General features: G+C 35.9%; 1 protein-coding gene across 1 annotated transcript; it reads left to right on the top strand.

The window, feature by feature from the left end:
• The first annotated feature begins 6,168 nt into the window (after positions 1 to 6,168).
• Positions 6,169 to 7,116, top strand: LOC136974335 (uncharacterized). Its single transcript, XM_067269190.1, has one exon. The coding sequence runs from the start codon at positions 6,169 to 6,171 to the stop codon at positions 7,114 to 7,116; it is 948 nt and encodes a 315-aa protein (XP_067125291.1).
• The last annotated feature ends 4,155 nt before the right edge of the window (positions 7,117 to 11,271 follow it).

Raw genomic sequence — 11,271 nt, 5'->3', positions numbered from 1 at the left:
TTTGACGCTACCCACACGCTCGAACGAATCTGAACGAAATTTGTATTGTTCTCTGGTATCCCTGCCAGAGAACAATGCTCATTTTCCTAATACGATGTTTCTTCTTAGGTGTTGCAGATGTTCACTAAGTACGTAATGTTTATTTTTTTGTATTTTTAATATGTTCCAACATACACAAAACTGTTGGATAGACAAGGATACAAAAAAGGACAAAGAACACAGCAAATTTGACTGTATTTTAGCGCCTGAAAATGGAATCTATTTCTCATGTTATAACAATAATACATTTAAATAACAAATCAAGTGTTTTGAATACCTTCCCATATACACAAAGCAAAAAATTATATTACGAGTGCAGAAAATCTAAAAAGATTGTCAACAAATTAAATGTTTATTCGTATACACGAAATGTATGTTTAACTTTTGTTTGTCATTGTTGGCTCTTTCCGCCTGCTAGACAGTAAGTAAGGTTTGTCTAAACTCGTGGTAGAGCTTCTGAATTGTGAGAGACTGTGAATTTCAATTATAAAAAGCATACCATCTACGAGAAATTGCTGGAGTTACCTATCCTTGTTTGTCTTAATTCCCCAGGTCTCAGGAACAGTTGTAATACGATTGTTAGATGAGGGTAAAAAATCAAAGTTGTACTGTAATCCTTCTGTTACAATTGTATTTAAAATTCTGTGACGATTTCCTTGTGAATTAAAGATTGGCAGACAGTACAAAATTTAAAATTTGTATTATTTAGTATTAAATCAACATACAGTGATACTTCGGTATACGTTTGCTGTAGAATACGTCCAATTCGGAATACGTCCTGCTTGGACGAAACAAATTTTTCTCGGTATACGACTTAATTCAAGTATACGCGCCATCTATGAATTCAATTATACGCGCCATCTATGAACAAGTAGCACTATCGGTGTTCTAGACCAGACTAGATGTTCTCGGTGGCACAGTCTATAACTTTGTTAAATTTCTTCTGATTTTAATTTGTAAGTAAAACTTTTTATTAATCATGAATTGCAAAAAGGCAAATGAAAAGCAACAGAAAACTAAAAAAATGACTAGAATCACAATGGAACTGAAAAAAGAGATTGTTGAGAAATATGAAAGTGGCATGCGTGTTCGAGATTTAACTGTTGCATCAGTGGCGTAGCGTAGTGGGGGCGGCCCGCCCCGGTCGGCACTTTTAGGGAGAGGTAAAATTTTACAATAAATAATAATAATATCTTGTAAAAATTTTTGTAATAAATGTGGTTATTATATTGCAAAACATGTATACATGACTTTTTTATTTGTAACTTGTACAATACACAATAATGATGATTGTTCTTGCCGACAAGTTCTTTAGAATTACTGTATATTTTAGACTTTTAAATTGAGATACCTAAATACGGCTGGGGCGAAATTTTCCTCCGCCCCGGGCGGCTGACTCCCACGCTACGCCACTGTGTTGCATACTGTATTCCCAGAACGACGATATCGACAATTGTGAAAAATAAAGACATTATTAAAATCTGCTAACGTAGCGAAAGGGGTTAAATTAATTTCTAAACAGAGATCGGGGACATTAGATCATGTTGAGAAATTGCTTTTGCTTTGGATAACTGAAAAACAGTGTGCTGGCGACAGCGTATCAGAAGCAATTATTTGCCATTATTACTGTAATAACTTTGAAAGTCTATAATAGAATTTATTTTTTTATTAATATGCTCAAACAGTGTTTAGTTTATTTTACAACCCCATTAACATACCATATCAAGAGGATTTATTTATTTTTTTTTTAACATGAGAACGGATTAATCATTTTTACATTACTTCTTATGGGAAAGGTTGGTTTGGTATACGTCCTGTTCGGTATAAGTCCAAACATCAGGAACTGATTAAGGTCGTATACCGAGGTTCCACTGTATTGGATTGTGTACACCAAAGTACGGAAAGTACTGTACCGACTTTTCATCTTTAACTTTTTACTTGTGTATTTTATAAGTATAAAAATTTTAAATACAGCTTATAACATTATTATTCTTTTAGAAACGTGTCATATATTCTTCTTTTGTGATATTGCTTACAATTTTTAATATATTAACAATATAAATTGAACTTCAAAGAACCGGTATGCGCCGAACTATGTATATAATCTAATGGTAAAAAATCCTTGTATATAGATCTTTTCAAGTAGCATCTTTGTTTTAAATGTATTTTAATATACAATATAGTAGACTATTCGTGCACATTATTTTGAATGTTGTAATTTGTTACTATTAAAGTAATACGTATATTTTATCAATGACAATACGTATCACTTCAATATTAATGATAACGTCAAATGACAATTAACATCACAGGCAACATCGTATCAATATTCCTCACTGATCTTGCACCGTAGCATTACGTATTCAATGGACAATTTCGGCTTAATGCTGCCATTGATCACTGCACATTCGTGTTAGACAACAATAGACATAATTTCTATTTGAGTCTGGCTTTTTTATTTAACTGTTTCCGTACTGTTTGTACTAAAAACGCCACTTTTTTAAGCCCATTATTGGCGGTGAGGAACGGGACCGAACGTATTCGGATGGAACACACCCCCGAAAAATTCTTGGGGTTTTTCGACACTACCAGATCCGATCGCAGGCCCACTTGCCCGTCAGGCCGGCTTGACGGGCAAGTGCATCAATTTTACGGAGGTAACACATTATCGTGTGACTGAGGAACATGGCAACGCTAAGAACAATTGAATGTATATTATTTACTGTCATGTTGGACCCTCAAGTAATAAGTACACAGGGGTTGCTTTATATGTACTGTACATGTTGAATTTAAGTATTTGCAAGCGCGAAGTCTCTGTTTGTTTTATATGTTGAAATGTTCTATTCCAAGCATTTCGATTTTGGAATTCGATTGTTCTTTAACCTGAAGCAGACCTTGGGTAAGGTCGAAAGCGTTCGTTGGACGCTTTGTTAGACTTTTTGTTACCGGAAGTAAAGGTTCTCTAAGGTTGTCATTGGTACCAGTAATTAAGTTAGACGATATCTTTATTTGGTACAATGATTAACGTACTGTACAACAAGATACTGGAAGGCTGGAATTGTATTTACCATTGCGGAATTTCGTGCCACATGCAAACTGCACACGCAAAACGAACACGCGCAACATATCATCACAAGAGATATGTGTGCAGAGCTCCATTTGATTTACGTTTTAATATTGGTTCCTACGTTTTAATATTGGTTCTGCAGTAACGCCATATGTTTAACCAAGCCTAAATCGATTTTTTAGAGTCAATGAAATTATATTTCTGTTAAACATTAAAACCAATGACTCAGATATAAAAAATGGTTACATGCTTTAAATTCTTAACTGCAAATAGAGGAATTCAGATTAATCAGGAAAGGGCAAATAAATTTACTGTTATTTTTGTGACTGTTTAAAGAATTGATGTTACTTTCTTGCGAAGACACAATGCAGTGACAGTAGATGAGAATAAATTTTCATCCTTTATTCGGTTACCAACCGAATAAAGGATGAAAATTTGCCCAGTGTTTTAAATCTACTGTCACTGCATTGTGTCTTCGCAAGAAAGAAAACATAAAACACGGTTTCCTCAAGATAAAATTGATGTTACTGATATCGTCTTACACCTGATTTATCTTTAGTATGAGTAATGTTTGTAGTTTAGTAGTAATATCTATTATAATTAAGTGTAATAGCTGCACTCTCTATTTCTAAATCTTCGTGTTTAGCTAAGAATATTCTGGGGTGAAAATTCTTCATTACAATGGAAATAATACCATTTTCTTATACCTTTCGTACTCAGACAAGCAATTATATATTGTGACAAAGTCACAATGTCGAGCTGCGATTTTCAATCAGTTTTAATGTATTTAATTTAAAATGTGAGTACCGCCCCTTCCGGCGACAGGTCGATGACCTACTCACTTGTCAAGGATGGCTAGGTTTCATTGTATCAGTCCTCCCTCCACGCGAGTGGAGGAAGGTCAGTTGAGTCGACGATAAGGTGCAGGCGACAGTCAAGTAAAGATATCTTTAAACAATGAAACAAGATCGTATTGAACCAACAACTAGACAATTACAGATCTAACTACGATAGCTTTCTATCGAGGTACGCGGTAGCTAGCTCTCAAATACACATAGGGGGACGGAGAGAGAGTTTACAGTAATCAATTATCATACCTCTTAGAAGATCTCAGAGGCTAAATTCTGAGGAGCGTTTCGGAGGAAGAACGTCTGAGGTTGTCGTAGGTTGAGGCACTGAATATCACATGTAGTTTTAGGTCAAATTTTTGCGACTCGGGAATGAATAATCCGAGGCTCGGCGATGTACGTTCGATGGACTGACGATCAGCGACTCCCCTGAGGGGGGAAAAAAGTGACTTTTATAGCTTCCCGGTGGGAAAATATATCACGGGACTGATTATTTAGATGTAAAAATTATCGTCAGGACTAAAACAAATGACGAATACGGACGTTAAGTGTAACTTTACGTCGTTATCGCGTGAGAACGGTTGGTTTTAATACAAAGGGGTTATAAAAATTCCCATGAGTTCCGTTGTTCGTTTCTCTAATCATTAGCGAAAATGAGAAATATGCATAAAATTTCAAATTTCACAAAAATGTACTCCCCTTCAAATTACTAGTGGCTTTTCCCTGTACATCACACTTTTCCTTTAACAACAGAGTCGTGCCAGGAATCTATCTAACACCTTAAGGGAAAAAATATTTCAATTGAAATAACATCAGTTTAGGTTTGCTTTGGAAATTCGTTATATAATTAATCGTGGCTTCCTGTCCCTAAGGTTTACATATTTTTTCTCGTCTTTCATATATTTGACCCCATTGTCGAAATTAAGGAAAGATAGTGGGAATTCATAGGTCTACAATGTTTACAAATTGCAGACAAACAATCTGAAAGCCAACAATGTATTGTCATCAAGATAACAATTAGAATTTTTTATTTTTTTGCCAAGAGATGGTGTTTTAGTTCTGCTAATCCTTATGCCCTATTCTTCCAAAACTTTCCTCCAATCTTCCAGTTTTTTTCTCAGCCTTAATTTGGGAAGGTTCACTCAGTGCAATATCATCCGCAAACAGCATACACCACGGAGCCTCACACTTCACGTCACACACCAACATGTCAAACAGATAAGGGCTAAGGGCCGATCCCTGATGTAAACCAACATTGACAGAGAACTCTTCTGTAGTGCACACACTACTCTTGAGTCTCCGCTCCTTCGTACATTTCCTTGACAAGCCTAACATATTTTTATGGAACATTGTTTTCCCTCAAACATCTCCATATCTCTTGCCGTGGTACCCTATCATACGCCTTTTCCAGATCTATGATCACCATGTGGAAATCTTCCTGCATTTTTCTGTTCCTTTCCATTGGCTGTTTCAAAGCAAAGATAGCATCTTCCCTACTTTCAAAATTAAGCTTTTTGCCATTTTGTACTAATTAAAAATATGAAAAGTGTATGATCTGCGACCGGTGGTGATAAGGAACTGGAAAACCCGCTCCTCGGCATCAATATAAGGTTGCCGTCTTTTGGGTGGGGATCAGTTAATCCCGCGTCAGGATGAACTTAAGGGAAGTTTGCATGTGGCGGAGGCGGCAATTGATGACTAGTGTTTTACAAAAGGAAAACCGTTTATTTTGCAACGTTTATGCTTACATCTGCAAATGGGCAGTTCCTCTTCTTTATAGTCGTTCCGCGTGGAGAATAGTTCGAATTTGATCGCAGCCCTGGGGAGGACGAAATAGGATCGCTGGACGACGCAGATGATCGGTGAGAACATCACCGATCATCTGCATCGTCCATCGATCCTATTTCGAAGCTGCGGCGTCCTAGGTGATCGGCGGTAGCACAACACAATAGACAGAGCACAACTTTTGACTTAATCCAGAGGAGACTGTTCTTTCGACTTTGAAACTCCGATTTTTATAGTTTTTCTTTATAGTTTATAGTTAAAAAAAGAATGGAGTACAGAAGGTACTGCACTAACTGAAGTATACAAAGGCGTAGTGATACCAATAACTACTTATGGCGCTCAAGTATGGGGAAATAGAGCAGAAATTACCTATATGAAAAGAAAAATAATAAGCTTACAACGTAAATTTCTCCTACGAATAACAGGTGCATGACCACGTCCAATGATGCATTATGTGTAATGGCAGGCCTCCTACCAATGGACTTAGAAATAAGTCAAAGGAGGGATATTCGAAAAATTTTAAAAGAAAAAATAACATATGGTGCAATACTAACAGAGAAAGACGAAATAGAATATCAAATCAAAAGATATCAACAATTGAAAAGATGTGAGTGGAAAAAGATACAAATAAAAGAATATAATCCATTAACTAAAATTAGAATTTATACCGATGGCTCAAGAACCCCAGAAGGAGTAGGAGCTGCATACATATACATATCAAATAATAGAGAACAATACAACAGGAAAATCAAACTAGATAAAAGATGCAATAATTATCAGGCAGAACTCGTAGCCATAGAACAGGCTGTAAGCTGGATTAGCAACAACATGAAACATATAACAATCACAATCTGTACAGATAGTCATTCCATATTAAAAGCATTGAATGACGACGATAACAAACATGAACTCATCGACAACATTAGAAAATATATCTTAGCAAATAAAAACAATATATCTTTCAGCTGGGTAAGAGCACATATGGGCGACCCTGGAAACGAACGAGTAGACAGCCTAGCAAAAGAGGCAAGCAGCTCAAACATAAAAGTAGTATATAAGAAATTATCTGAAAGTTATATAAAAAGGGAAATAAAGAACAAATATATAATAAGATGGCAAAAGAGATGGACAGAATCAACAAAAGGAAGAGAACTTTTTGAGTATCTATCTGATGTTCACCAGCGAATAAAAAATAAGGACTTTATAATAAATTATAAATATACAAGATTCATGATTGCACATGGTGACTTTGCAGAGTACCACAATAGATTCCATCATAATAACGATGGCACTTGTGAAATATGCGGAGACAGAGAAACTCCAACACATCTTTTATTTGAGTGTATTAAATATGAAAATATTAGAAATGAGCTATGAACAATAAGCAATAAAGAAGGTCATACTTGGCCAATAAAAAATAGTAGTCTTATCAATAACGTCACTCTTTATACATACTTTATAAACTTTATAAGAATATGTTATAAAACCAGAATATAATCGTCTCCCTGTCACTATATACCAAACTGTATATATTTATTGTATAAATAATCTTTCTAGGCTGAAATTCACTGTAGATACCTATATTGGTTCACTAGTTTGGTTACGCTCTATTGTCAAATTATTCCCATTAATTAGTATAATTTAATTACTGATATGGCTATTGTATACTTTTTGAGGTTGTGTCGGTTTTGTAGGTTATTCTACGGTTTAAAACGCTAGGTATATTCTAGTAGTCAGTTGGTCTGAGAATGATATAACAACAACTGTTTCCATTATTACTATTTTTGTATTAATTGTTCTTTCTATTATCGAGAATCTTATATTTAATATGGAGGGCAATGTGAAGGTCTCTGCGTTCCACACTGGATTGAAACATCCACATACAGAATGTTGAAATGTATTCATAGTAATATACCATCTCAGAGTATAGGACTCTACTTCATTTCATACTTTAGCACATTGTGGCCAAATGGGCTCACAGTGATATGCATTCACAGAGAAATAGACTCTGTCTACTGGAGTTATGGCCTCAAAGGGTATTGGACTTTGCTTATCATTATTTATTAACACATTTACAAACTTTATGGCTAAATGTGTTTATTGTGCTAAGCATTCTCAGAGTAATGAACTCTGCACACCAATCCATATCAAAACATTCACATAATTTGTAGAGAACCACTATAGTACAATAAATTTGTGAGATGAGAGCCGTCAATGTAATCAAAAAATGATTATGAAAGTATCATAAACGATTGTGAAAAGTAATACACACATTACAGCGGTAGAAAAATATCACAAAGAAATAATGAAACATGGAAATACAACGACAGTGCTATTAACAATGGTACAACTAATAGAAGCAACAGATAAATAAGTATTATAAGTGTTTCTAATTCTATCTACAAAACGAAGAGGAAGTGATAATGATTTAAGTGTTACGAATGAATGAGATGCTAGTATAAATTACAAAATTACCTTAGAAGTACTATAAGAGATACAATTATAATGAAAATACAACGGAGGTGCAAGAAGATTAGCTATACAAAGAACTTTGCATACCAATTCTATCAAAACGTTCACAAACCTTGTGGAGAACTAATAGTAGCATTAATTTGTGAAATAAGTGTCATCAATGTAATCAAAGTATGGATTTGAAAGTATTATAAGTGAGTGAATGTGAATAGGTAATACATACATTACAGTGGTAAAATGATATTATGAGGAAATAATGAAATAGTGGAAATGCTACGACAGAGCTATTAACAGCGGTAAAACTAATAGAAACAACAGGCAATAGTGCTACAAGTACTACAAGTGTATCTAATTTTACCCACAAAACGAAAAGGAAGTGATTATCATATAAGTGCTATGAATGAGATGTTATCATGAAAAACAAAATAATTTTAGAAGTACTACAAGTGCTACAAATAATATGGAAATGCGACGGAGGAGCAAGAGGAACTGCTGTACAGTGATTTAAGAAACTACACGTGAAAGTACTACAAGAAAGTGATTCCTTTTGTGTCATAAGTGAAAGTTCTACAAATTAAAGTGTTAAATTGTGGATGTACCTACTCAGTGACAGTGACAGTGACATGACATAGTACAGCTACAGAAACGTTTCGATACTATAGTGGTAATATGAAAATACGGTGATACTAGGAAGTGCCAATATACGACAAGCAAACATAGCGGTTATCTATGAAACTCCACATATATTTTACATATTGTATTTGTATTTATTTTTATTTATAATGTTTGTACAAAAAGTACAAAACAGCCAACATGGACTTATAAAAAATTTACATATTATATTAATTGTTTCAATAATATGTAATATAAATACAGGGTAGGCCAACGAAAACGAAACGGCAGAGTGTTTGTGTTCGTCCAAGCAAATCGCTCGGACAGGTCGATTTTATTCTCGAGGGGACATCTTTTGCAATAAAGTTTTTGAGATTCTGAATACAACAGACAACAAAAAATTTTAAAAACTCATTTATTTTGTATTAACTAAACAAAGGGTGTATTATAGATTACCCCTATGGAATTTCAGGACTTTGATTATATACTGGAACTCAGGGGACCGAGACAAGTTCAACGGTACCCTACTTTTGGACCGGAGACGAAAAATAAAAAAGTTATCATACTTTTTCACTTACCATACTTTTTTAATGCTCTCATGAAGACGGCACCATAGTTGCTAGTACTGCCATCTTGCGGTAAAGTCTGCAAACCGTGACGTCGGACTACGGTCATCTCCAGTAGGGTTAAACATGCGATACGAGAGCGGAGAGAGCGACGCGACTTCCGATCATCGCGCGATCGCCGTTTCGGTTAATGTTACTTATGGCAGCGAACGTGGCGGCCGTTCCGACTGTTCGTGCTCTCGACTGACCTCCCGGAGGGGAGCCGCCGGCAGGCCGCCATGTGCTAAACGTCACTAGTTATTGATTCACGGTAGTTATTGAACAAAGTAAAAAAAAAGGGGGAAACGTCTACTAAAGGCAATTTTAACGGCAAGCGACGCGACTCCCGATCGCGATAGCAAGGCCGACTTAGCGGTGAGAGCGACGCGACGCCCTATCATCGCGCAATCGCTGGAAAAAAGTATGATAACTTTTTTATTTTTCGTCTCCGGTCCAAAAGTAGGGTATCGTTGAACTCGTCTCGGTCCCCTCAGTTCAGATATATGCTCAAAGTCCCGAAATTCCGTAGATAGTAATCTATAGTATCCCCCTAAACAAACATTTACGGTATTTCGAAAAAAATGTTTGTTTAGTTAATATTCAGATTCGCAAAAACTTTATTGCAAAAGATGTCCCCTCGAGAATAAAATCGACCTGTCCGAACGATTTGCTTGGACGAACACGAACACTCTGCCGTTTCGTTTTCGTTGGCCCACCCTGTATATAAAATGTAATATGCTGAATGTAACAATATACGAACATATGTCGGTAAAAAGAAAATGTAGCTGCTACGACCGCAATAGTGTATCCAACTCTCTGTAAAGCATTGGGCGAAACAGAGAACGTCTGAAAATAAAGTGGAGCACCGGAAGTCTGACATTTATTATCAGGTAGAAGGTCTGCTCTATTACTAAGTGTAAGTTTTTCTTCCATTATCCGCGTATCGGATTTGTCCCTCGTTTCGCTTCCCGATTGGTCTCCCCCTTTTTTCCCGGGTAAAAACCGAGACAAACTCAGGTCACGAGAAAGGTACGATTCGAGGTGTCTATTTGACACCCTTTGTCGACTGTGCTCGGAGATTGTTGATAGAACCACAACACCTGCGCTCATAATTTAACCCGTTGTTTGTAATGCTGTCATTTTGCAATTCTAACGAGCATCCGCGATGTTTTTCTATCCCTCAAATTTTTCCCTTTTCCGAAATTGTTTTCCTAAATTGACTATTTATGAGTGTTTGAGTCAGAAGTCTACCTGTTTATGAGCGCTTGTGTCAGAGTTCTTCTACCTTTGGGTTTGACATTAACAGATCATTTAACACGTGTCGGCATCGTCTCGGGACTCGTGTTTACATTTTATGTCACGTTGTTTAGATCAATAGGTTTTTTCTCTCTTTCTCTTATATAATCTATCGTTAATTTTTTTACACAAAAATTCTGCAATTTACGCGGTTTCAGACCTCGTTCAGGTCCTCACAAATGGTCTATAAACATAAGGTATAAACACGATACTCTTGTGCATCGCGACAGTCGCATATTGAGTTTTTTCGGTTTGTACGTTGTTTCTAGAGCGAAGCTGATTCTTTGTTTCTTTCTATTTCAATTAGTTGGATATCTTGTTACATTTATATATATATTTTTTCAGTCGTGGAGAAACCGTGTTGTGCTAGATTGCTTATTCGAATTGTTAAACACAAGATTGTGTTATTAACTCAATCACTTGACTTTTGACTCCACCTTTATTTAGTTGATACCGTAACTAGTTTTACACGTTTCGGGCTTTTGTCCCTCATCAGTCAACTAAAAACAAAAATAGGATATACAACATTTCACAAATAAATTGCGTA

This window comes from Centruroides vittatus, unplaced genomic scaffold (genome assembly GCF_030686945.1).
Source record: "Centruroides vittatus isolate TY-2023 unplaced genomic scaffold, ASM3068694v2 contig_347, whole genome shotgun sequence".
Classification (NCBI taxonomy): domain Eukaryota; kingdom Metazoa; phylum Arthropoda; class Arachnida; order Scorpiones; family Buthidae; genus Centruroides; species Centruroides vittatus.
This window is presented reverse-complemented; position numbering and strand designations above follow the sequence as displayed.

Coding starts and splice junctions, on each gene's coding strand:
- LOC136974335 (XM_067269190.1), top strand. CDS start 6,169: ATGACCACGTCCAATGATGCATTATGTGTAATGGCAGGCCTCCTACCA.